Source organism: Argentina silus (genome assembly GCF_951799395.1).
Source record: "Argentina silus genome assembly, chromosome: 22".
In the NCBI taxonomy this organism is placed as follows: domain Eukaryota; kingdom Metazoa; phylum Chordata; class Actinopteri; order Argentiniformes; family Argentinidae; genus Argentina; species Argentina silus.
Genome location: NC_139676.1, coordinates 6,709,316 through 6,736,857, shown reverse-complemented (window position 1 = coordinate 6,736,857; position 27,542 = coordinate 6,709,316). Strand labels below are relative to the sequence as shown.

Here is a 27,542-nt window from a genome sequence, read left to right as displayed (position 1 = left end):
GACCTCCATGGTTTAATGATGTTGACATAGATGTATCTCCCCCCCACGCCACACACACTCCCTTCACGCCACACACACTCCCTTTCCTTCCAATCTGCCAAGAGAAACAGTGCAAGGATGAGGAAATGGAGAGCTCATAGGGCCTGAAATGGAGATGCTGTTTTGATTATGATCCACAAGGTTGTCAACACTGTCCCCTAGATTATAGTGAGTAATGTATTTATCGGGCTTATTAAGTTTACGTTTATTAAGTTTAAAGTTAATTTTACATGGTCACAATACACACTGTACAATAGCTACATTATTGAGCACTAGTTCAACAGACGTGGACTAGTATGTAATGTGTAGTGACGGTTTTGCTATAAGTCATGTTTGTGGTTTCTTTCTTTTATGTTTTTATTGAGCAGGTATCAGCCGTAGTGTTTTGAAACTATTTCTTAGTCATTGGTCTTGTGTTTTTAGCAGCGAATGAATGTCCCTTGGCTTCAGGGACATTAAAGATATGAAACTGAATCATTTCCCAATTGCATTTCCTGTCCTCTCCTTTCGACAAGAATGTTGCCTCTCGTCTTTTCCTGACTGGAATGCTGTCTTGTGTATTTCCCAGGACTCACACACCCTTTCTTAGTTATCTCTCTCTGTGTTCCTTGTTGGTTAACAAGTCTTGTGTTTCTTAAACAGGACCAATATACAGATATATATATGTATATATATACATATCTCAATCTGACTAAAACTACATTACAGTATGCAGTTCTCTCCCTTCAACAACAGTTGCATGTGTTTCTGTTGGAGGGGGGGGGCAGTCTCATTTCTTCCATATAGAAATGTTATTGAGACGGAATCCCACCAAGCCACGACCATCAGGAGAGTAGGTGTATGTGTACCAGGGGAGGCTGTCGGCGTGTTTGATACCACTCCTTATCCCATTCCATGCATTAGAATGAGCCAGGAGCGTTATTGCTTAGCCATGACTTCACCAATAGCAGCAATTCCTTGGAGCACAGAGCAACAGAAGAAGAAGTTCTGTTGTAACAGTTAGATTACATCGTACTTTATTGTCACCTTGTGCAGACATTAGTTTTGCCTCACAGGCTCCGATAAGATTAAAAAGGACATAAAACACAATGACACATTAACGACATCAACATATTACAAACACAAGGCACCCAAACACATGAGCACAGTGTTCTAAGTTAGAGTAATAACGGTTTGTTATTGCCTTTCTCTCTGTGTCCCCTGGGTAGTTGACAAATCGGACTACATGGTGGGCAGCTACGGTCCCCGGTCTGACGACTACGACTTCCTGACCCCGCTGGAGGAGGCCCCCAAGGGCATGCTGGCCCGTGGAACCTACAACATCAAGTCCAAGTTCACTGACGACGATAAGCACGACCACCTCTCCTGGGAGTGGAACCTCAACATCAAGAAAGACTGGAAAGACTAGAGAACCCAGAGGCCTTGTTCGGAACCCGGAACCGGAACCAACCATGCCCCCCCAACAACCCCATGACCCCCCCCCCCCCCCCCTACACACACACACACACACACACACACACCCAACACAGAGTCCCGAACCCCAAACCCGCCCCCAATCAAACCCTAACCCCTAACTCATGCTTCAACCCTCCTCCCAGTCCTGTGATATCTCCATTCCTGTTTTGTTTTAGAAGAGGCCTTCCGAACCTAGCTCTAACCCCCCCCACCCCCACCCCTCCTCCCATCATCTCTGTATTTATCTTTGTTGCCTTCATTCCATCCTCATGCCTTAATTTCTACTTCTCTATTTAAATCTATCCTTTGTTTCTCTGTGTTTCTTCAGTGTTATCTGTCTGTAGCAACAGCAGCAGTAGTAGCAGCAGCAGCACCCCCCCCCCACCTCCCCTCTCTGTCCGTCCATACACCCCCCACACCCGTTTTGATTGGTTGCACAAACACCCACCTCAGTTCACTCTCACATCACCAACCGGCCAATCCCAAGTAACCATTTCTCGTTGCCCCCAACAACACCCCCCCTCCCACCCCTCATACCTCACCTCCTCATGGTTTGTGCTGCTTGAAGAGATTAACCCCCTCCGCCACTCAAAATGGTGTCTTCCTCTACCTGTAAGAGAGTCTTTGTGTGGAAAAGTCCAAGTGTACAATCGACTTTCTTTTGCCTTTTTTTGATATAAACGTGTTAAGATAGCCACGTTATACGACTATGATCACATTTGTTGTTGATATTAATCAGCTTTTTATTGTCATTCCATCCCCCATTCTCTCCGTTGTTGTTCCTTTGTTTGCCTTCATCGTCATTCTTACTCATTCTTTGTTTTAGTTTGTTTCTGTTTTACCAAGACCTGCCTTGTGAGAAACGTACAGGGCTGGTTTCCCGGACACAGATTAAGCCTAGTCTTGGATTTAATATAATTTTCAATGGAAAATCTCCATTGAAAACGCATTTTAGTCCAGGAAACCGGCCCACGATTAATTATGAATTTGCCTCTTCGGCTCGTCCCTTCCCCCTCTATTCCCCCTCTCCTCCTCTATCAGGGCGGGGCCAAAGTGAACAATGGAGTAAAATATGTATAACCCCTGAAAAACAGGGGTGGAAACCCCCTTAACGCTGCCTTATACAGAAAGTGATCAAAGTAGTCTGTTTTACTCACCTGTCCACCAATTTATTGACCTTTTTAATCTTTTGCGGAAATCTGGATGGAAGGTTTGTCCCCGCATTTCCTATCAAAGTAACCTATGTAACATTTAAAGCTAGCCGAGTGAGAACGAGAAGCCGGCTAGAATCAGCTTAAATCAAGTAATTTCCCCCCCCCCCCCCCCCCCAAAAAAAAAATGGGATATGAAACTAACTATGGCTGCATGCTAGGGTTGTGCAGATAAAATGGTGGATAAGTCTGTCAACTCTTCCACAACTGTTTGGGTAGATGTAGCACTAACTAACTAACTAACCAATCTAACATGTCTTGGCCTTGGGCTGTACAGTGTTGTGTATGCTATATGGTGCTTGCTAGCCATGACGCAGGTTAATCTAGGATCAGTTTTCTACTTGTTTTCCCTCTAATGGTAAAAGTTAATACCAACTGGTCCTAGAACAGTGCCTAAGGGCAGGTTCACCCCGGAGTGCTTGCTATCAGGTTGGCTCAAACTAAGGGCTTGCTTACTTGTGCTACCAACTGACAACCATACTTAGCGCCCCCTAGTGGACACTCCCCTTATACATGTTTACATACATGCTGCTGTGTGCTCGCCAACCACGCCCTCATCGCTTTGTTCGAACCTCTAGAGAACTCAAGTAAGAATGTTTAGAATGTAGAATTAGAATCAACCACTTAGAATTCACCAATAGTTCTGTTTCCTTGCCCCCACCCGACCCCAAGCAAGTCACGTGGTCAGTATTGATAAAACCTCGGCACTCTCGTTCCTTAGCCATGAGGCCTTATGATCGCCGACTACGGTTGTGTGAGAAAAAAAGAAAAGACATCAAATGTAACGATTCTGTTTTTGTTTTTTTATTTTATTTCATTTGCCTTAATGTACATTGATCCGTGAGTCAGATCTCCCCCCTGTCCCCTCCCTCCCGCCCCCTGCCCCCTCACTCAGTTTGTGTTGCGACCCTTTCCCTGCTCTCAAAGGTCAAAGGTGATGACTAGTACAGACGCTGGCTGATCTTGGGTCAGTTTTGCCGTTTTCCCCTCTGATGGTTAAGGTTTAGGATTTGGGGAGGGCAAGCTGATCCTAGATCAGCACCCAGAGAAGCACAGGAGGCCGAGTGACGCACCGTCCGCTGCTCCAGACATTGACGGTGTTCGGCTCTCGTTCGGAACCAGAGCTGGTCGAGCGAGTGTAGCGGAGGTGATTTGGAATCTCACAGTCGTGATGAGGTAGCCCTGTCTGCGACTTCCATGCCCAGATATACAGTAGCCCTCGTACCACGAGGATGTCCTCTTGGCATAACGGTTTACGTTTGTGGCATCTGTGCGAGAGGTCCCCGGTTCAAATCCTGATAGTCCGTAGCCAGGCCTCAAATGCTGCGTCCCGTTTTCCCACCCTTCTCCTGAGGTATGCACTTGTGTACTTCTCCAGATGGATTTGAATGGGACTGGACTGGTATACGAGCCCATGCTTAGACCAATCCTATGCTGTTAAATCCATGTGGGGAAGAGTACAAGTGCATACTTCGGGAGAAGGGTGGATAATTAGGATGCATAGCCTTTTTACCTAACGACACTCCAAACGAGAGACGCGTGATGTAATGTTGTCGATGAAAAAACTGTAAAGTTTGCACAGACTGGTTGATGCAACCCACAGGCAGGGGGGGCTGGTGGAGGGAGAAATCGGAGGAGGGGCTCATTGTAATGCATGGAATGGATTTAATTCATTACATGAATTACAATGAACCTGTCCTCTGATTTTGACCTCCACTAGCCTCCCCTCCCCTCTAGTCCTGGAGAGCTGCTACTGGGTGTGCAGGCTTTTGGTCCAGCCAAGGACAAACACACCTGATTCCAACAACAAACTAACCACAGTCTTCAGTCTTGGCCTCCTTTCCTTGTGAAAAAAATCACTGATCTGACATGACATGATTGGTGTAAGCAAGCAAAGCTTGCTTTGACCAGTCCAATCATGTTTATAGCAGTGATTTCCTGAAGGAAGGAAGGAAGCGAGGAAGGATGCATTGTGATTTGATTCAAACAGGACCCAGCACAACCAATGGCAGCTGTCCAGGACCGGCGTTGGAAACCTGAGCGTTAGCAGAAATGCATGATGATTAGATACTGTTTAGGTATGTTGAAGGGGGAGGAGGTTTGAATCTGGATGAATTTGGCCTGAAAAGTGAAATTGACGTTGACATGTACGTACTGTAGCTGTAACCTGATGATTGTGGATGTAAAAGAAGAAAGAACAAACTAACAAATGAAATGTGTTTGTGATATTGTGAATGATCTTATGCTGTTCCATACATTCCTTCACATTGTACAGTTTCTATGAAAACGCTGGCATGCAGGTGGGGTTGTATAAAATAAATATTTGATCATTATTTGTGATTTGCTCTTCTTGGGTCAATAAAGATGTTTACTCAAATCGGCCTCTAACGAAGGTCTGACGTGTGTATCATCTTGCGTGTGTGTTCATAAATTCCTTAATGTGAATTAAATTAGTTGACCCCTGAGTAACAAGTAGTATACCTTTTACATGATGTGTACACTTTCCACTCCCATGCATGGATTTAAAGAGCATAGGATAGATGTATACATGGGCTCTTACACCAATCTAATCTGTTATATAGGATATTGGACCGGTTTCACAGACGAGGCTTAAGCCTAGTCCTGGACTATTTCACACGTTCTTTTTAAAAAGAAAAAAAAATGTTTTTAGGGCATTTCTGCTTTATTGGGATAGAGACAGTAGAGATTGACAGGAAGGATGGGTGAGAGAGGGATGATTGCAAGATATGTCGAGGGTCGGAATCGAACCAGGAACCTTGCGATTACGTGGTATGCGCATTAGTGTGCTACGCCACTAAGCGCTCTATTTCACACTTTCAATGGCAAATTGCCACTGAGAATGCTTTTTTAGTCTAGGACTAGGCCTTAAGCCTTGTCTGTGAAACCGGCCCAATTGTTTGGTTGTTTTAGGCAGGAAAATTGGGAAGCACTCATGCCTTTGACCAGAGGGGGCAGTCGTCACTAGAGCACCGGGGGTAGTGACGTCTCTACAGGCAAGTGTCGGCGAAGATTGCAAACAGGCGGCGAGTTCGAAGTCGAATTTCATACCGCTGATCAGACAGGCAGAAACATGCTTGGGAAGTTTTCTAATGAGTTATCTGAAGTTAAACATACGGCGGTCCAACACTCTCCGTCTACCACCTGCTGTGCTCTTGTCTTCTCGAGTGCGGGTAAGATTTGTTTGACGTGATCTGCGAACAAAATATGGTTGTTGCAAACAAAACAATTTTGCCCAGCCACCACCCCCCCTCTCGGAGGACAACTTTATTTTTTGTGTACATATAGCACTGCACGAAACCACATGCACACAAACAAACAACAATCTAATCTAATATGTACATTATTTACAGTATTTACAAGAGTAACTGGCTCAGTGGCACTAGTCTTCATCATCCTCATCCTCTTTCTCTCTCCAGACACAGAAGTTGGGGTCGCTTGGTGAGCTCTGTGGAGACAAGGAGACCAAATTTGGACATTTGAAGCTGAAATGAGACCGTCCTTGTCCAAAACTGTAAGTGTGTTTTATAATGTCAGATATTTACATTGCTGGTGTTAAAACAAGTGTTATATTTGATGTGGATTTCTGTAGGTGGTCGGTAGCATTTGTCCGTTATTGTTTGTTTCACAACAAACAATTGTGTAGCCCTTCAATCAGGCCGGGGGGGGGGGGGGGGGTGGTTCAACATGAAATAGATCTGTGGTTTTATATTTCAGATGTGTGTGTGTGTGTGTGTGTGTGTGTGTGTGTGTGTGTGTGTGTGTGTGTGTGTGTGTGTGTGTGTCTTTTGATTATTGAGCCCATACCGAGTCCATTTCCTCACAATTCTGCTCTTCCTGGTGTGTGTGTGTGTGTGTGTACTTGTGATGAGACTTATCAAGAGGCCGTACCCAGTCCATCTCCTCCTCTCCACATATGGTCGGACAGTAGAACTGTGCAATGAGACGTGAAAGATCCTGGAAGAGAAAATAGCTCTTTTAAAGAAGACAGTATTACCTGTTATATATTCAACTATACGTGTTGCTACTTAGAAGAGCGTGTCAAACCACAGACTCAAACATAGATTTTTACTTGTCATTTTGAATGTGGGTCATTTTGTTACTGTTTGCATTGGCCTCATGAAATGTAGGCTAATACAGTCAACCTGTATTCACCCATCTTAGTTTCATTCAGATCATGAAATAGATCTGTGGTTTTATATTTCAGATGTGTGTGTGTGTGTGTGTGTGTATCTGTGTGTGTGTGTGTGTGTATCTTTTGATTATTGAAGCCCATACCCAGTCCATTTCCTCACAATTCTGCTCTTCCTGGCACCCGGGCATGTCTGTAACATCACTAGCCTGTTTGAACAGACAAGACAATAATTTAGGAGTGTGTGTGTGTGTGTGTGTGTGTACTTGTGATGAGACTTATCAAGAGGCCGTACCCAGTCCATCTCCTCCCCTCCACATATGGTCGGACAGTAGAACTGTGTAATGAGACGTGAAAGATCCTGGAAGAGAAAATAGCTCTTTTAAAGAAGACAGTATTACCTGTTATATATTCAACTATACGTGTTGCTACTTAGAAGAGCATGTCAAACCACAGACTCAAGCATAGATTTTTACTTGTCATTTTGAATGTGGGTCATTTTGTTACTGTTTGCATTGGCCTCATGAAATGTAGGCTAATACAGTCAACCTGTATTCACCCATCTTAGTTTCATTCAGATCAAATGTATTGAGGTTGTATATGTCAATGAGACTAACCTGGATAAATAAAGGTTAAATGCATTATGGGGCAGAACACATAACATACTGATGTTGTGAACAGGGCAGAAATACAAAAGTTAAAACAGTTCATCGGCCTTACCCCATACACTTTGTCCCTGCCCTCCTTTCTCCCAGACCAAGAGTTCTGTGCCACAGCATAATCCTAGGGACACGGTTTCTAAAGTGAATTTGCTGTTTTGATGCGTGAAATACAAGTCTACCAGAGACATTTGATATCTGTTGTCTTTGAAATGAATGTTACACAGAAATCTACATTTATGCTACTATTAGATATTACAAGTGTTGATAATACTGAAATAAAAATATAGGCTAAGTATAGAGAAGATGAAAGTGAAGAAAGAGTGACTTATGTTGACATGGGCCGCGTCACTGACCCACGTTTCAGAGTTGTGATGTTATCACGTTTGTACTTGACTTATCTTGTCATGGGTTTTGTATGTTTATATTGGCAGCATACAGCCAGGTGGCGCCCTTCCGGCCAGAAACGGAGTGAAGAGACACTCCCAAAGGCATAGCAAAGGAGAGAAGAGTCTGACACATTAGTTATTGAACATTGCAATTGTCGTTTTGTCTCTCGGTTTTAACATAAGTTGTGGCATGATAAGAGAGCAAGATATTGGTAACTACAAAAATAAATAGAATCTTAATGATGTACTTGATAGTTCTATGCCACACTTGTACCCCCATAGCAGGCTATTCAATAAGACATTGTTAAGAACATGATACGGCTACTCCCTGTGTAGGTGTGTGGACCAACGTTTACCATAGAGCTGCTCAACGGTTCTGTCAACTGCAGCGTCATGATGGACAGTAGATAAGGCTGTAAAGGACGTATTGACGAAGCCTCTTAGAGAGAGAGAGAGAGAGAGAGAGAGAGAGAGAGAGAGAGAGAGAGAGAGAGAGAGAGAGAGAGAGAGAGAGAGAGAGAGAGAGAGAGAGAGAGAGAGAGAGAGAGAGAGAGAGAGAGAGAAATGGTTTTGACAGGGTAATGTATCGGTGTACAGTTCTCCACAAAACATTACACAGTAATTTTGTATTTTGAAATATTTTCACTTACCAATGAGAGTAAATCTTTAACAACAGATCACAGCCACTTTCCAGATGAATTGCTGCTGAAAGCTCCCTTTGGCAGTTATTTATTCTCTCCACTGCATCCACGTCATATCAAGGAAACGTCTGGCAAACAGAAATGAAACTGAAACCTACTTCTCCTGGTTTGCTTTCTGTGGCAATTTTCAATCCAAATGAACCGATATCAACACCGTTCAACATTACCTGTGTTATTAATAAGCCATTGATGGTAATATTTGAGTCAAGATCAAAGTTCGCTCGAAGGATGAGCTGTGTAATGTGTTTGGACCTGCCCAAACCAGTTCTAAGATCAAAGGAATTTGACTGCTTATTTATTTACTCATGGGCGAATCGAATCTTTAATCTGAATCTCTGGAGGTGTAGCATTGTCTCTCTACCTAAGTTAAAGATCACTTGTACCTTACATGGTAACAGGAAATATTTTATGCAGATGTTATTCTCCTCATCACAGAAACTACAAGATGTAGAGGCAAGCTTTAGGTACCATAATTTATTTAATTGTTTTATTAAAAAGAGATTTTTATATATATATATATATATATATATATATATATATATATATATATATATATATATATACACACACACTACCCCAAGCATGCACACCTCTCTCCCCTTTAGTATTTATTCAGTTACACAGTAATTCATAAGACTTCCTGTTTTTCAGTTTTGATGTGTCCAAATTGTGTAACTGAGCGCAGCCTGACGTTACCATAACACTGCTGACACTGTTATGTTCTTCTGGGTCTGGAGCTTCTGGTGCCGGTTAGATAAGGAGCACAAGCGGCTGTTTTCAGGCAAAGTGTTTTTCTTTTTTATTCTTCCTCTTCCTTCTATTAACTAAAGTGTTATCTGAAGATTATTTTGCAAGTCGAGTTGTGGATTTTACAGTTGATATACAAATTTTGGGTAAAGGAATGTTAGATTTACTTAGAATTTTTGTTTGGTAAAGTATTGTCAGATATAATTTAATTACAATTTCTTAATCACCCTTGAACTGACATTTGATAAATGAGAGAAACATAATTGTGCAAGCAAGTAAAATCATTTAACTTACCAAAGAGTCTTGAAGAAAGTAGGTTTCGTCTAAAATAGATTATGGTTATAGTCACGATCTCTCCTCTGTAGAACTCGCCTGCTGTAGAACTCGCCAATTCGTACCTTGTGGTGTGTTTATACATGCCCCAGCTACCACGTCACATCAGGGAAATGCTGTCTGTCGACCAGAATTGATACTTAATATTATTGGATCACCAATTCGTACCTTGTGGTGTGTTTATACATGCCCCAGCCACCACGTCACATCAGGGAAATGCTGTCTGTCAACCGGAATTGATACTTAATATTATTGGATCACAGTAAATGTGTATGTTTTATTTGATTAATCATTTTTATTTAAACTGGTAATCCCATTGAGATTAAACATCTGTTTTGTCAAGAGATGTGAATGAACAGATGCGTGTTAAGATCATTTAAACATTTATTTTTATTGTTTATTATTGGTCATTATTGGTCACTATCTTATATAATAATATAATAAATATTTAAATGGTCTTAACATACATCAGTTCATTCTCATGTCTTGACAAAGTATTCTCCTCCCAATTTGGGTTCCTTGTATAAGTTTGTTGTAAATATTTAGGTACGGCGTGAAGTTTCAAAAAGCTCAAACCCGCTCTCACTCGAACGACAGAAAATTATGCCAGTTTCTCAGGACAGAGGAAGTGCTTGAGTATGAAAACTGTAACCAGAATTTCTGACAGATGTGGGTATAATGGCAGGTGTAAGTGGATCTCAAAATGATCTGGGTAGGAAAGTACTTTAAATCGTTTGCTTGAGTGTACCCTAATGGTCCAGTATGTAGTTTTGAGCCTACCCTAATGGTCCAGTATGTAGTTTTGAGCCTACCCTAATGGTCCAGTATGTAGTTTTGAGCCTACCTTAATGGTCCAGTATGTAGTTTTGAGCCTACCCTAATGGTCCAGTATGTAGTTTTGAGCCTACCCTAATGGTCCAGTATGTAGTTTTGAGCCTACCCTAAAGGTCCAGTATGTAGTTTTGAGCCTACCCTAAAGGTCCAGTATGTAGTTTTGAGCCACCCTAATGGTCCAGTATGTAGTTTTGAGCCTACCCTAATGGTCCAGTATGTAGTTTTGAGCCTACCCTAAAGGTCCAGTATGTAGTTTTGAGCCTACCCTAATGGTCCAGTATGTAGTTTTGAGCCTACCCTAAAGGTCCAGTATGTAGTTTTGAGCTTACCCTAATGGTCCAGTATGTAGTTTTGCATGGTGCTACCCCCACTGGCCACATTGAAATGTACACTCACCTAACACTTTATTAGGAACACCTGTACACCTTCTCGTGGTGTAATGGTGTGAGGAATGTTTTCTTGGCACACTGGGCCCGTTAATACCAATCAATCATCGCTTGAATGCCACAGCCTATATTTGAGTATTGTTGCTGACCATGTGCATCCCTTCATGGCCAGAATTTACCCATCTTCTAATGGCTACTTCCAGCATGATGGTGCACCATGTCACAAAGCAAAAGTCGTCTCAAACTGGTTTCATGAACATGACAATGATTTCAGTGTTCTTCAGTGGCCTTCCCAGTCACCGGATCTGAATCCAATAGAACACCTTTTGGGATGTGGTAGAACAGGAGATTCACAGCTTGAAAGTGCACCTGAAAATTGCGTGATGCAATCATGTCATCATGGACCAGAATCTCAAAGGAATGTTTCCAACATCTTGTGGAATCAATGCCACAGAGAATTGAGGCTGTTTTGAGGGCAAAGGGAGGCCCTACCCAGTGTTAGTATAGTGTTCCTAATAAAGTGTTAGGTGAGTGTGTGTCATGTCTGGGTGCTGTTGTCTATACACAGGTGTAGACGTGGAGGCGGCTAAGCGCGTGGAGGAGGAGCAGATCATGAGGGGCGCCTGGCTGACAGAGGGACCGCCCACAGAACTACGACACCCCAAGACCGGGGCCACGCCCCTGCATGTAGCTGCTGCCAAGGGGTACCTAGAGGCCATCAAGTGAGTGTCTGTGGGCCTTGTCCCAATTCTCTCAACAAACTCATTTTTCTTGTCTCCTTTCTGATATTATGACTATTCTGAGAGGACTTTTTAAAACATGTTGGGGGGGGGGGGGGGGGGGGGGGTGGGGTGTGTGCAAAAAGAGTCATTACAACAATTGATGAGAATTGATTGCATGGCAAATAAACTTAATAAATAAATCTTTCTTTCTTCTTTAAAGGTCTCGTACTCTGTGCTAGATATGCGGGGTTTGCAGTTTCAGGATTATTCCATTGTGCCAGGCACACTCAATCAATCACAGTAAGTATTTGAAAATGATTATAAATACTGTTTGAACTGTTAGGCATTTTAACTTTTGTCATTAAAAAAAATAAGCAAGAAAATGCATACCATAGTTTGGTGAGTTGCAGCTGAAACGTATATATAAAGAGAGCTGCATTCTTACTCAGATACTAATTATAAAATACAACCATCTTTTATTCACAAGGAAGATGTGGAGACAAGTTTTAGTTACCATACTGTACTTTATTTTTTGACTTTGTGTACTTTTGCCAAAAGCAAAATAGAAATATTAATTACAAATATATATAGAAAGGCACATTGTCAAAATACAATTTGGCATGCATTTTTTTTTTTAAACTTTTTTAAAAATCGCAGTAAACATTCAAAAAAGACTTGACCCATCTTGCCTGCTGTCACGGGAACGAACAGGTCTCAGTCACAGTATATAAGCACCCACCATCTCCGTCCTTTAACATACGAGACCACGGCCTTGTCCACAAACAACCCCCGGCCCCCCTACTCCCTAGACAGTGATGCTGGATCCTGGTCCTGGAGGGCGGCAGTGGGGTCGTGGTTCTCATCCCAGCCTAGTGCTGCTACATCTGATTCAGCTAATCAAGGTTTTGAAGATCAGTTGATTAGTTTAATCAGGTGTGTCACTGCTGAGCTGGGACAACAGGCTGTCTAGTACTGTGGCTCACCAGGACTAGGATTAACCATCACTGCCCTAGACATTGTGGGCTGGTTTCCCGGACACAGATGAAGCCTCATCCTTGACTAATATGCATTTTCAATGGAGACTTTCTATTGACAATGTTTTTTAGTCCAGGATAATGCTTAAACTGTGTCCTGGAAATTAGCCCATTGAGTAGATCTGAAAGGAATTGGATTACCACCAATACCACCATCTTGCTCTTACCTATCCAATCCTTTCACATTTTCACCAGAGGGAGGCTAGTGGAGGTAGAAATCGGAGTACAGGCTCATTGTAATGCATGGAATAAGGAATGGTATCAAACGTGTGTTTGATTCCATTCCATGCATTTCAATGAGCCCGTCCTCCAATTTCTACCTCCACCAGCCTCCCCTGATCTGCATAGTAAGTACGGCTAGGGGTTGTGTCTGAAAAATGCCAGCGTGGTGAATCTCAAGTCTGTCCTTCATTCCTCTAGTCCTCTTTCCCCGCCGCCTCCTCAAAACGCATTGGAGGAAAAGGTGAGAGGGGAGGAGCCTCAGATCCCGATGCGTTTTGAAGAGGAGGCGAGGGAAGAGAGGGAGGACGAGGAATGACTTTCTGAGATCCAGCCCACTACTACAACACCACTAAATGAGAAGAGAGCGGGCCCCTGTACATAAATATACACATAAATATACATTCACAGGAAAAGGGAAAAAAAAAAATAAACATGCAAAAAAAAAAAATACAGTTTGGTCCAACTTATACAGTAGTCAGCTCTAGTACAGTCTTGACCCACAACACTCGTCCTGAGAGAGAGAGAGAGAGACAACCCGACCACTTCACCTTTAACCCCAAAGAACATGCACAACTAGCCAGAAAATGGGGGTTTGTTGTTTGTTTTTGGCACATAAACATGGAACTGAGGGTGCCTCTCCATAGTCTACAGTGACTTCATCTCCTCGTTTCATTTCCTTTCTTCCTTGTTTCCTTTCCTTCACTCGTACTGATCTGGAAAGACAGGTTAGGTGGAAGCGATGCAGCGTATGCCTACAGGGAATGTGCTTTCACCTGTCTCCTTCTCTCAGATCAGTGCAGACGAAGGAAAGGAGACAAGGAGAGGAGGCCACCCTGGACTATTGAGATGCACCTATAGTACTGTAAGTCATTAAACTTAATAACCTCGGCCCTGTTCGAATACTTTAAATAATGCATCCTCCCTTGAAGTAACCACTGATCTCACACGACTCGATTGGTGAAAGAATGGTTCTGGAAAGCTTACTTCACCAATTCAATCGAGTTATATCAGTGATTGCTTGAAGGAAGGTAGTTAGGATGCATTATCGAAGGGGCATGTCCTTCACCCCCCTCCCCTCAGCACCTGACATTGATAGAGGCTAGTGGAGGTAGAGATCAGAGGACGGGCTCATTGTAATGCATGGAATGGAATGAGGAATGGTGTCAAACACGTGTTTGATTCCATTCCATGCATTACAATGAGCCCGTCCTCCGATTTCTACCTCCACCAGCCTCCCCTGCCTGACATGGACATCGCCCCTGTCCGTCATCCTGTATGGGTGTCTAGTGGTATTGTACTCTTAAAAGTATAATTATGTTTCTTACTTAAGCTCGCAACATTGCATGGCTATTAATAAAAACGCATCTTAAAACATGTATTCCTAAAACAAGGTAATGCGGAAGCGAAGCACATTAAAATATCTCAGTAAAAAAAAAAAAAAACGATTTGAACAGGAACACTGTCTAGTACCCTGTGGAGCCGTCAAGAGGTGCAGATCAGTTCAGCTTGGTATACAGTAGATGAGAGTTCATGATAGAAGCCAAACCAAAGGCCAGTAATAACAAACCCTGCAGAAATCTCTACTTTTTCCAGTTACAAATCCAAAATGACTGATTAATAATGCATTGTTGAGCCGTGTCCGAATTCTCCCAAACCCATTTGACTGAAGTGTGCACTCCCCCGCACACACATGGATTTTAAACCATATGGATGGTGCTAGCATGGGGATAACACATCTCTTAGGCTGGTCCATTCACTTTTAAATCCATGTTTGAGGAGTGCACACGTCGGGAAGAGAGTGGAGAATAGGGATGCAACATTGGTCTTTCATTGGTTTCCCTAAAGCTTGGTAGCACTAAGACCATCATTAGTTCCAGGGGAGGCAGAAAATGGAGGACGGGCTCATTGTAATGCATGGGATAAGGAATGGTATACCATTTCTCATTTCATGCATTACAATGAGCCTGTCCTCCGATTTCTACCTCTTCCAGCCTCCCCTGGAACTAATGATGGTCTTAGTGCTACCAAGCTTTAGGGAAACTCATTCACCCCAGAGCAATAACATGTTAGCACTAGGGTCTTTGTTTTGATCCCGGTATATTGTTACCGGTATGTGCCTTGTGAGTCGTGGCAAGAGACAGGAATCTTCTCTAACACTTTCCATGTAGGAGTTTGGCAGGCGAGACTAGAAGAGGGGTGGGTTCAGGAAGGTGAAACGTTCACAATGGTGCAGATAGAAATATAACGTATAGAGCAGGCACGACTCCCTCAGCTTAACGACACATTCGTATCTGTTCTACACCATACATTTCTATCTTGAACGTTCTGTTGCAGATAGAAATGTAAAGTATGGAGCAGGTGTAGTATACATCTGTATAATTTCATCACCTATACAATCCATCACTTTCTAGGTAGAAAAAGACGGATACTTCCTTCCTTATTAATCACATGGCACTACCGCTTCAAGACAACAAGTGATGGATTGTATCGATGATGAAATGTAAATGAAATGACTATACATGCATGACTCCTTATTCTACATCAGACCTGCTCTCATCTGTTCTACGTCATACATTTCTATCTGCTAGGTTGTGTGACGTGGCACACCTCCTGAACAGGGGGGTCAAGGTTCATTTGGAGAGTTTGCTGATGACCCTGATGAGGGCGGCGTTCTCATCCTTCAGCCTCTGGTTGTCTGCCCTGAGGTCCACCAGAACCTGAGGAGGGAGAGGAGACGCAGGAAATCAGGTTTGGATTCTCATACCAGAACCTTTTCTCAACGGTTAGGACTTGATTGGTGAAATGACTTGATTGGTGAAACCTTCCAGTGGAGTAGAGTGTGCTTTGACCAATCCAGTCACATTAGATTAGTGAATACTTTAAGGGGAGAATTCTAACAGGGCCAGGGACACATTTTGTATTTATTTTATGGCAACCGCACCTTGAGTTCATCCTCCAGCTCCACTGCCTTCCTCTGGAGTGCTCTCTTCTCCTGGGAGACAAATAGTGAAACCTGTTAGTCAGTGTTGGAGTAATATATATTATATATGCCATTTAGCTGATGCTTTTATCCAAAGCGACCCACATTGCATTGAGTGCATACATTTCAGTATATATGGTCCCAGCAGGAATCAAACCCACAACATAAGCGTTGTCAGCACCATGCTCTACCAACTGAGCCACAGAGGACCACAATTCCACTAGATGTAACTGCATTTTGCAGTAGGTTGGTGATACTACGTTCAAATCTTGTAGTGTTTTCTGTAGTTAACTCCATTTTTGCCAGGTAGAGGTGTAGTGAGGTGTTATTCCAGCCCTTGAACTTCAAATGTCCCTAATATTAGTTCCCTCACTGCGCTCCACCTCACCTGCTTTTACTTCCAGAGCGTCTGTAACTGACTGTCGTGCGTTGGACGACGTAGTGAACTAATTTACAAAGTAGCTTTAGTTTGACAAACTATATTTCTCTCAAGGGTAGCTTTAGTGTAGTTGTTCTTCCAGTAATTGGTAATTCAGTTAAATATGTTTTCAGGGTAGCTTCCCCCAACACTGGTTATACTATCATCAGCACGAGGCTTCTGCCTGTGGTGATATATTGTAATCGAATTGAATTAAAAACACATCAAATATATTCTGTTGTTACTAAGTTGGACTCTGTAGTACAGGTACGGTAATAAAGGAGACTAATAACGTTACGAGTTTGAAGAGACTCACAAATCTCTCCAGTTCCAGCAGGGCCGGCCTCTCTGTGCTGCTCTCCTGACTCTGTCATGAGGAGAGAGAGAGAGACACACACACACACAGAGTTACGAGAGAGAACCCATCCAGGTATGATATATGGATGGATCTAGGGAGAGTGTATTTGTGCAAGGCATGAGTGTGTGTGTGTGTGTGTGTGTGTGTGTGTGTGTGTGTGTGTATCTGACCTGTCGGAGTCTCTCCAGCTCCACCTTGCTCTGGCTGAGCAGCAGCTCTGTCTCCTGCAGCTTGTCCTTCAGCTGGCTATTCTCCTGCATCACCACTGTGTACAACTAGGAGAGGGAAAAAACACACACAAAGTTAGGCCCTGTCCTTAGCTCCAAGACGGTAGCCCCTACCCGCCTCCTGCAGCACCTGTGTACAGCTGAGAGGAGGCATTACATACAAAGATAGTAAGGCCCTGTCCTCTCCCACAGCACCTTTGTATACAGCTGACACACAAAAACACAGGGAGAGTCTGTCTGTCTGTCTGTCTGTCTGTCTGTCTGTGTGTGTGTGTGTGTGTGTGTGTCTCTCTCTCTCTCTACTAGGAATGGTCAACAATGTCTGGTCTCTCACCGTCTTGTAGTCCAGTGACGAGTCACCCGACTGAAGCTCACTGCAAAGACACACCATATAAGGTTAAATCTATGTTCATGTTTTTGTCAAAGATTTGTAGTTTTAAACGTGTTTATTTCTGAATGTTTTTGTCAATAAAGGTTATGCTCAGTAAAAAGACATTCTGGCATTGGTCTATCATTTTGTAAATGTTCATAAAATGTAAAAACAATTCTCTACTTTATTCACTTTAATAACCAGGCACTGGTTACTTAATTGTTAAGACAGTAAAGATGCAGTATTACATTACCTGGGTGTGTTGTTGCTGTGTGTGTCATCCTGGTTTGCTTCATCCATTGCATCCATATCTTCATTCTGAAAACATTAAATGTACAGTATATATCATTTATACAACAGTATGATTCGCATTATAGAAAATATACCAAGCTGACACTAGAGTGACCAGTCAAAATAGATAATTGTGAATTCAATAATTACAATGTAATGTTTTCTTATCTTAAGTGTACTGCACATTCATTCTGTACTAAGTTGTAGCATGGTAAATAGAAGGGAACATTTGTAGTACAGAGGGTCTTCCGTCCTCCTCTCACCTCTAGCTGAACCACCCCTGTGGAGCGTCTCTCCTTCCTCCCCTTCCGTCGTTCCCTCACCCCCAGCCGACTCTCCCCCTCCGTCCCCCCAAGTCGGCTCTCCCCCTCCGACCCCCCCACAGGCTTCACTGGGTCAGTGTCTGGAGAACAGCACACACCACAGAGCAATGATGACATCACTGCATCACGCAGAAACTCAACAACAGTCAACGTGACCCACACCAGACTAGGGTAAAGACGTGTGGAAAATGCATAAATAATATTAAAATATGTATAATATATATATATATATAGATAGGTAGTATTTGAAAGACAGTGTATGACCCATTGATCAGACTAAACATTTCTTCCAAAGTAGCACAGCAAATGCTGCACCCTATTCCCATACTTTCCCCTCCAGTCTCCCCTCCTCCCATCGCTCCCCTCCACCCCCAGCTCCCCTCACCTCTCTCAGCCGGCGTGAGGGTGACGATGGGGCTGACAGGCTGGATGGTCCTCTGTGTCTGGGCTGGCGCCGGCGCCGGCACGCTGTCCGCAGGTTTACCCACGGTCTTCTCTGCTTCCTTCAGGTCTGTGAGCGTCACACCCTGTCAGAGGAGAGGACCAAAACATCACCTTACTGTTTACCTCATTTGGGGTTTTATTTGGGACTCACAGCCAAGTCCACAGTATAATCAATCAATCAATCAATCAATCAAATGTATTTGTATAGCAGTTTTTACAACAGGAACAATACTAAACAATAAATACAATACAAACAATATGATCTAACACCAAACTGTAGTAATATAAATATATGCCATTTATCTGACGCTTTTATCCAGAGCGACCTACATTGCAGTGAGTTCATACATTTCAGTATATATGGTCCCAGCGGGAATCAAACCCACAACCTAAGCGCTGTTAGCGCCATGCTCTACCAACTGAGCCACAGAGGACCATTCTAAGACCCCCGAAAAGCAGGCCCACAGTGAAGGGCAGCTTCCTGGTGGGTGACGACAAGGCCAGTACCTGTGTGGAGCGGCGAGACTGGCGCATGAGGCGGGAGCGTGCTTTCCTCTGGGACTCTGACTCCTCGTCTCTGACTGGAGCCTGGAACCTGACCAGATAACACGGTACAGAGCCTTCAGAAACATGATATTCATACTCACCAGACCCATCACAATACAGTCACACGACTGCATCAAAATACATTCATCCTGGTCACGTGTGTGTGTGTGTGTGTGTGTGGGGGGGTGTCTGTCTGTCTGTCTTTATGTTTTATGTCTGTCTTACCGGTATGGGTGTCTGTCTGTCTGTGTTGGCGTGTGTGAGTATCTGTCCGTCTGTATGCGAGTGTGTCATGCCAACATGTGTGTGCGTGCGTGTTACTTGCGTCTGTCTGTGTTGACGTGTGTGTGTGTCTGACTGTCTTACTTGCGTCTGTCTGTGTTGGCAGCATTGCCGGGGCTCTCAGCCTGGTTCTGGGGGTCTCTCCTCTGTGGGGTGGGCTGGACCCGGGCGGTCCGGCTGGCTCTGTCCTGGTCCCTCTCCTCCACATCCTTCTCCTCAGGAGTCTAACACACAGGGGGAAGAGAGTGGGAAATATGACTATATTGGTAGAATATTAAGCTAAGTGGCGTATTAGCTGGATGTATGTACGCCAATCCCCTGCCTTCAATTCATTTAGTGCCTAGGGTGAATAAAGTGACCCTAACCCTAACTGTCAACATTCTAGAGTGCCAAGGGGTGACTGTATTCACCAAAAACGCATAAATTATGATGCCTCGTTTTGTAGCCAATCAACCAAAGTATTGTTGCTAGGTAAATACCACATAAAACACTTGGCACTCTAGGAGCGAGTGTTCTGGAATTCTTCGGCAGTTAGTGAGTTAAACCCACGTGAGGTAGCGCACAAGCACATACTTGAGGGAAACCAGTTGAAAATGTGTCTCACCTTGTCAGCAGGACTGACGGTGGAGGTGGCAACACTTTCACTGTCTGGACTGGAGACCGCAGAGCTCTCTGAAAAACAGCGCTTGTTACTGGGAAAATAACAGCCAAGTAGGGTTTTAATGTGTCCGTGGAGCTTTCTAAGGATGAAAGTGGGAGTTTATTTTTATTTTTATTTCCAAACGGTGAAAAACATCATCAGCACACGAGTTATTTCATGCAAACAAAGCTATCGTATGGTAACACTTACAGCATACAGTTATGATGCGTTATAATGTGTTTATAATAAGACATGTTATAAGCATGAATGATGGTAGTATAATGTGTTATTATTTGGAGTACTAAGAGTGTGTGACATCTCTATAGTTGTATGTATAAATCATGTGATGATGTGTGTACCAGGGCTGCTCTCTCTCTCCTCATTCAGCTCCAGACCTCCGGACACGCCCCTCTCTTTTGATTGGTCCTGGACGTTCATCTTGTCCCTGCTACTCATCCTGCACACTGAGCTCCTGGAACACACACACACACACACACAAACACAAGATTTCAACATGAAGCGAGAGACGAAGACCTCAATACTACAAAGCAATCCTTACTGTCCGGCATCTTCAAATAAATACAATTATTCAACAAAAGGCTTTCTCGATGGGTTATGCAAACGGTTATCTTCACATACAAATAGTAACATGCAAATATGAAGATTATGGATCACACAGAGAGAGTGAGAGAGACAGACAGACGGACAGAGAGGGGAGAGACAAACAGAGGAGTGTGAGATGTCAGACAGAGAGGGAGACGGAGAGAGGGAAGTAGAGAGTGAGAGAGAGAGGAGAGTGAGACAGAGCGAGGGAGAGGAGAGTGAGACAGAGCGAGAGAGAGAGGAGAGTGAGACAGAGCGAGGGAGAGGAGAGTGAGACAGAGTGAGGGAGAGAGGAGAGTGAGACAGAGCGAGGGAGAGAGGAGAGTGAGACAGAGCAAGGGAGAGAGGAGAGTGAGACAGAGTGAGGGAGAGAGGAGAGTGAGACAGAGCGAGGGAGAGAGGAGAGTGAGACAGAGCGAGGGAAGTAGAGAGTGAGACACTAACCTCCGTCGTTTGTTTGCGTTAGCAGCGGTAGAACCAGGAGGGTTCTGTCTGTCTTGTCTGTCCTGTTCATTACGCCACTATAACAGAAACACACAGTCATCAAACACACAGTCATCAAACCCACAGGAACTAGGCCACAGACCAGCACTCCTAAAGTACCAGGCTCCTCCCCAAAGCATGTAAGAGTGGGGCTGCGCCACGCCGTGAACTTGGCGGCGCCACTAAGTAAACATTTCAAGGCAAATTAAACGAGATATTTAAATGCGATTGGGGTTTTGACAATGCCAAATCTAACACAGGAACAAGTGAGCAGTGTATTACTCCTAATGTAAAACATTCCACTGTCCAATAACTGTGAAAACGTAGCAGGTGAGGCTGGTGGAGGTAGATTATCGGAGGACCGGCTCATTGTAATGCATAGAATGGGATAAGGAATGGTATCAAACACACATTCCTCATTCCATTCCATGCATTACAATGAACCGGTCCTCCGTTTTCTACCTCCACCAGCCTCCCCTGAAATGTACCATCAAGTTCTAATGTTAGAATCATATTATCATTTCTTGTGAGTTCAGAGGCATATTTGCAGTCAAGGTTGACCTGGTGTGAGTTTCCTGAACGGTTTGTACTGTAGCAGTAAGACCAGGATGATGATGATGATAGGGGAAATAGACGAGACATGATCTGAGTGCTGCAAAGCTTTCAGGAAACTCTCCTGAGTAGAGATAGTTTGCATAATACATGAAAGATAAGGACTATAATAAGAGCTGTCTCACGTTGGCTTGCTTCTGTGACAGCTCCTCCAGCAGAGCCTCCACACTTTCATCCGCCACATCAAACGGCGTCTGACCCTGGAAGGACGGGTTTACAAGATGGAGGCAAAACAACAGTTGAAAACGGAAGCTTGTGAAGCTTTTCTAGGACATCAGAGGAGGCAGACGTCGGCGGACGGGCTCATTGTAATGCATTACAATGACCCTGTCCTCCGATTTCTACCTCCACCAGCCTCCCCTGGTCAAGAGCCATAAACACTAGACTATGACCACCTGAGCAGGGCATCACTTAGTGCACTGAGCAACTGAGGCTGGAGAGGATCCAATAGAAACATCTTTAAAAGCCTGATATCTACAATCAGCATTTCAGTCATTACTTGACCCTTCTCCACAACTTATATATAGTGTATATGTCTGTCTGTCTCACCCCTTTCCTGCCTATATAGTGTGTATATATATACACTCACCAAGCACTTTATTAGAAACACTATACTAATACTGGGTAGGGCCTCTCTTTGCTCTGAAAAGGGCCTCAATTCTTCGAGGCACAGATTCCACAAGATGTTGGAAACATTCCTTTGAGATTCTGGTCCATGATGACATGATTGCATCACGCAATTCCTGCAGAATCAGGAGCACTTTCAAGCTGTGAATCTCCCATTCTACCACATCCCAAAGGTGTTCTATTGGATTCAGATCCGGTGACTGGGAAGGCCACTAAAGAACACTGACACTCATTGTCATGTTCATGAAACCAGTTTGAGACAACTTTTGCTTTGTGACATGGTGCTTTATCATGCTGGAAGTAGCCATTAAAAAAAAAAGGAAAATTGTGGCCATGAAGGGATGCACATGGTCAACAACAATACTCAAATAGGCTGTGGCACTCAAGCAATAATTGATTGGTATTAACAGGCCCAAAGTGTGCCAAGAAAACATTCCCCCACACCATTTCACCACCTCCACCATGAGAAGGTGTACAGGTGTTCCTAATGAAGTGTTAAGTGAGTATATATTTATATATAGATATATTTCTGTCTGTCTCACCCCGTTGCTGCGGGCCTCCATGTTGCACAGCTGTTCAGCCAGGATCCTACAGGCCTCTCCCTGTCCCCAGTGGGCCGCGGCGTGGAGGGGGGTCCAACCGTCGACGTCCATGGCTGAGACGTCCAGACCACACTGACACAGCAATCTGGGGACAGGACAGGACAGGACAACAGGGGCACATTAGCCTGACATAGCACAGAAGGAGCCCATACCAACACAGCAGCCTGGGGCAGGACATGACACAACAAGAGCACCATGTATGAGAGACTGGCTTAGCAGAACATATCCTACAAGAGACACCAGAGAGGATATGTAACTCATAGGAGTGCTGGTCTGTGGCCTAGTTCCTGTGTGTTTGATGACTGTGTGTTTCTGTTATCGTGGCGTAATGAACAGGACAGACAAGACAGACAGAACCCTCCTGGTTCTAACTAATAAAGTGTTTTTTTAAAATGTATTTACTTATATGATGCACATCACAACCACACTGACACAGCAGTCTCGAGACAGGACAGGACACCATGTACACGAGTACCTATGTACCGAAAAGTACGTATGTATGTATGTATGAGTGTGGCCTTGCAGAGAGAGAATGCCCTATTGTACAAGAAACAGCACAGAGCCTATGTACCTCAATCAATAAGTGTTCTATCTGACAGGAGACGCATCGTAACAAGAGGACAGCATGTGTGAGAGTGGCCTCGCAGAGTACGGTCCATAGAAGAGCACAGGTGTATGAGCCTCAACAGAGAGCCCACACTGGAACAGAAGTCATAACACACAGACATGACACAACAAGACCACTATGTATGAGAGAGTGGCTTAGAAGAGCACGTCCTATAAGAGGATATTGTAACTCAGTCAAAAAGGGGTTTTATTTGATAGGAGACATCATAACAAGGGTTACGTCAGACCACAGTGACACAGCAGTCTGGACACAGGACATGACGCAACAAGAACACCATGTATGAGAGAGAGGGTGGACCAGGGGAGAGAAGGCCCTATTGTATAAAGGAGAGCACAGAGCCCATACAATGCACAGTCTCTATGTTGCCCTGATTTGAGTTGAGGAGAACATCAGTTTTGTCTTTAAACAATGCTGTGTTTCCATAAAGAACACCTTTGCGTTTTTACAAGCTTGTTGTCGTTGCTTTTCATAGAGTACTGTAAGAAAACGGCAGCCATGGCTGTGTCCACGCACTCCGAAAACGACACTCTCCTGCAATCCATTATGAAAAGTGAACGAATAAGTGGACAGGTTTCCACCATGTTGCAGACCAGGAGAGGCTGGTGGAGGTAGACATCGGAGGACGGGCTCATTGTGATGCATACCATTCCTCATTCCATTTCATGCATTACAATGAGCCTGTCCTGCAGCTTCTACCTCCACCAGCCTCCCTTGTTGCAGACACCTTCGAAGTACAGTTAGTTGTTCTGGTGCCGCTCGGGCAATTAAAAATGTTGACCTTGAAATATGTGATTGTTTTAAAATGTTGTATTTTTGTAGTTGTTGTGCATGCAGTTGTTGTGCATGTAAATAATGTGCATGCAGGGCTTCTTTGTAAAAGAGACCTTGGTCTCAATGGGACTCCCTGTTCAAATAAAAGGTGAAAGAACATTTTAAAAAGTCCTCTCAGAATAGTCATAATATCAGAAAGGAGACAAGAAAAATGAGTTTGTTGAGAGAATTGGGACAAGGCCCACAGACACTCACTTGATGGCCTCTAGGTACCCCTTGGCAGCAGCTACATGCAGGGGCGTGGCCCCGGTCTTGGGGTGTCGTAGTTCTGTGGGCGGTCCCTCTGTCAGCCAGGCGCGGGCGTCCCTCATGATCTGCTCCTCCTCCACGCGCTTAGCCGCCTCCACGTCTACACCTGTGTATAGACAACAGCACCCAGACATGACATACACACTCACCTAACACTTTATTAGGAACACTATACTAATACTGGGTAGGCCCTCCCTTTGCTCTCAAAACAGCCTCAGTTCTCCGTGGCATTGATTCCACAAGATGTTGGAAACATTCCTTTGAGATTCAGGTCCATGATGACATGAGTGCATCACGCAATTCCTGCAGATTTTTCAGGTGCACTTTCAAGCTATGAATCTCCTGTTCTCCCACATACTGAAGGTGTTCTATTGGATTCAGATCTGGTGACTGGGGAGGCCACTGAAGAACACTGAACTCACTGTCATGTTCATGAAACCAGTTTGAGACATAGACTTGACACATAAGCAGCATTTTTACACTTTTGGTCATGTGTCCTTAACAGTTAGCCAGCCCTTACACTACATATCTTACTTACAAAAGGGGAAGCTCACTCTCACCAACTGAACATCTGAAACTATCTATCACAAGACCAAATTATGCAATGAATCTCTGTCTCTCTCCTTCCCTCTTTCCTTCCCTCCCTCTCTCCCTCCTAACCAACACCTAACCATCCTACATCAGTCCTTTGTTCCGTCCCTGTCCCTGTCGTAGCACAGTGCCCAGCACTCCTGGTCGTCACTATCCGGCCATGCTGCTAAACAGGAAGTATGATTTTCTCTCGTAAAAAATAGGATTTTAAACACCATCTCTAAGCCCGAACCCTAACCTGATGCCTATCCCTAACTTATAACAAAACATCTGATTTCCTTGCTCTTCGTGTTCAACAAGATGGACCATTTTCACTTTGCAGCACAGCCATATAGTGGAGACAGGTGCTCACCTTGTCTCAGTGTGTAATCCCGAAGGAGTGATTCAGTGGCTTCATCTTCAGCTATGTCCAGAGGGACATCTCCATCACAGTTCACTGCACAGAGAGACGCACCCTGCTGCAGGAGGAAACTGAGAGCGAGAAGTCGGGAGGGGAGGAGGTGAAAGAGAGATGCATTTGGAGAGAGAGAGAGAGAGAGAGAGAGAGAGAGAGAGAGAGAGAGATGGGGGAGAGACAGCAACGAGATGGTGGGGCAATAGAGATAGAAGGACAGAGATGGGGTGAAAGAGAGACAGTTTAAAATCATCCACAACAGATAAGCAGGCCATGCAACCAAAGAGAAAACATCAGCTTCTAGGAGAAGGGCCAGTTCCTGACAATCAGTAGCTGAGGTGCCAGCCTGGTTCTGCTTTACACAGCTTGTTGTCGACTTTCCAGAGCAAGGCAACAATGTTGGGCATTGTCGAATGAAGCAGAAATAGCCTGCTGTGCAGGGCGACATAATCAGCTCTACACTCTCTCCTCTAATGAAGAAATGCAGAAAAGTGCCTTTGTTCCAATCATAGAAATAGAATGATTCTATTTCTATGCTTCCAATATGGAACGTCCACACTAGCATACTCTTTGGTGTTTCGAATACATGGCCGATAACATTCTTAGGAAGCAACCATTCCACTGCCTGAGGAACAACTCAGTACCTACATACTCAGAGCAAGTACATACTCAAAACAAGTACATACTCAGCGATTGTACATATACCCCAAAGACGTACATACTCAGACAGTGAAAGTAGTACAAACGCTTCGTAACAGGTACATACTCAGCAACAACACATACTCAGAACAAGCAGACACTCCAAACAAGTACATACTCTGTGATCTCCAGGTTCCCACAGGTTGCAGCCACATGCAGGGGTGTCCAGCCCTCACTGTCTACCTGGTTGACGTTGGCACCCTGAGCCAGGAGAAAGGACATCACCTCCATACTCCCATCTATACAAGCCTGGAGGAGCGATGGGGGGTGAGAGGACAGGGTAAGGGGGGAGATAGGAGGAATAGGAGAGAGCACAGAGGACAGAGAGGAGTATGATATAGGTAGCGGGTTTGTTCTTTAGAGCCAGTATTCTACAATAGGTGCCAGCACACATGCAATAGACAATAGCTGTAACACAATAGCTGTGCTGTACTGTGCTGGTACTCAATACTGGTCAGCTGTAGGTACCATGTGGCGATTAAGCAGTACTGACATTCATTACACAGACCGGGACACAATTCAAGCATTGAGTCGTCCTTACCTGGTGAAGAGCTGTGATGCCGTCAGCATTGGCGCAGTTGACAACCTCTTCCTGAAGCTCCCCGTTCTGTCCATCTATCTCCCTGGCCTCTCTCAGCATCTCCTTGGCTTCATCCGTGTCGCCGCTGGCACAGGCGGCCAGAAACTCTGCCGCCCTGTCAAACCTAACCCGCCTCCTAGAAGAGAGGGCATAGGCAATAGGCATTAGTATGTACCATGTAATGGCAGTTAACGAATAAAATGTATGACAGGCAGATAGAATCCATCCAAGGTAGCTGGGTTGGTTTTGTTGTTAGCTGGCTTACGTTTAGGAAGAACTGACAACAAAACCTCTCCAAAATAACTCGCTATCCTATCAAATACTTTTGGTACGATGTATGGTTAGATAGTTTGCATGCGTTTTAAGCACACAGATCTTGTTTGCCATTGTGGTTTATGACATAACCATTCAAGTACACACTGGCTAGCTACAGCTAGCTACCCACGCACAACATTCCAGATTAGCATCCGGTGTACTAGCCAGCTAACCGAATAAATTGAAGCTAAAAAGAAAGCTATGCTAATGATTCAAGATGACAATACAGCACCTTCTTTTGAGTAAATGACCGGTTGACCCCGGGGCATCCACGGTGGTCGTTTCGCTCTCGTCTCCATCCTGAGAATGGTCCTTGTTTTGCACGGCGTTGTTTACGGCCTCCGAGTCGCCTGCATCCACGACATCGCCCCGCCACCTTCGTCGGGGCACCGGCGGTTCCCTGTCGGTGCTAGAACCGGACCAACGCTTCAGCTGCTCACGCCGTTTGGCCTTTGCTGCGTCCCCCATTGTAATCCGACGAGGACTTTATGAAATAAAAGATATATTCGCTAGAAAAGACACACCCTCCATGTGTACAGTTTCACTTCCTTGATTCAAAGCACTGGG

The 27,542-nt window shown here is 44.3% G+C and overlaps 2 protein-coding genes and 1 long non-coding RNA gene across 3 annotated transcripts in view; 1 reads left to right on the top strand and 2 right to left on the bottom strand.

The window, feature by feature from the left end:
• Window positions 1–5,093, top strand: part of LOC310821639 (rho GDP-dissociation inhibitor 1-like) — a 15,900-nt gene extending 10,807 nt beyond the window's left edge. The window contains exon 6 of the mRNA XM_083693757.1: window positions 1,248–5,093. Coding sequence (XP_083549883.1) covers window positions 1,248–1,447 — 200 coding nt within the window. The 3' untranslated portion in view covers window positions 1,448–5,093. The remainder of the gene's footprint in view (window positions 1–1,247) is intronic.
• An 859-nt stretch (window positions 5,094–5,952) lies between these two features.
• LOC310821642 lies at window positions 5,953–9,805 on the bottom strand. The gene is made up of 7 exons (XR_014554874.1): window positions 9,646–9,805; window positions 8,554–8,672; window positions 7,576–8,342; window positions 7,151–7,216; window positions 7,002–7,064; window positions 6,615–6,680; window positions 5,953–6,171 (listed from the first exon to the last, which is right to left on the bottom strand). It is a non-coding gene; the product is annotated as an uncharacterized lncRNA (long non-coding RNA).
• A 2,337-nt stretch (window positions 9,806–12,142) lies between these two features.
• On the bottom strand, window positions 12,143–27,529 carry ppp1r12c (protein phosphatase 1, regulatory subunit 12C). Its single transcript, XM_083693753.1, has 20 exons — window positions 27,208–27,529; window positions 26,622–26,796; window positions 26,199–26,329; window positions 25,340–25,458; window positions 24,343–24,502; window positions 22,629–22,773; window positions 21,585–21,659; window positions 20,809–20,885; window positions 20,121–20,233; window positions 19,726–19,793; window positions 19,206–19,345; window positions 18,801–18,888; window positions 18,235–18,376; window positions 17,790–17,929; window positions 17,489–17,553; window positions 17,200–17,239; window positions 16,809–16,913; window positions 16,597–16,647; window positions 15,824–15,874; window positions 12,143–15,599 (listed from the first exon to the last, which is right to left on the bottom strand). The coding sequence occupies exons 1-20, from the start codon at window positions 27,441–27,443 to the stop codon at window positions 15,513–15,515; spliced, it is 2,208 nt and encodes a 735-aa protein (XP_083549879.1). The 5' UTR covers window positions 27,444–27,529; the 3' UTR covers window positions 12,143–15,512.
• Between the last annotated feature and the right edge of the window lie 13 nt (window positions 27,530–27,542).

What these genes read in the sequence shown, in the direction of transcription:
- ppp1r12c (XM_083693753.1), bottom strand. Translation starts at nt 27,443, where the DNA reads ATGGGGGACGCAGCAAAGGCCAAACGGCGTGAGCAGCTGAAGCGTTGG. An exon ending in CACAGCAACAACACACCCAG is followed by an intron (nt 17,240 to 17,488) that starts GTAATGTAATAC and finishes GTGTCTTTGCAG; the next exon opens with TGAGCTTCAGTCGGGTGACT. An exon ending in TGCTGGAACTGGAGAGATTT is followed by an intron (nt 15,875 to 16,596) that starts GTGAGTCTCTTC and finishes TTTGTCTCCCAG; the next exon opens with GAGAAGAGAGCACTCCAGAG.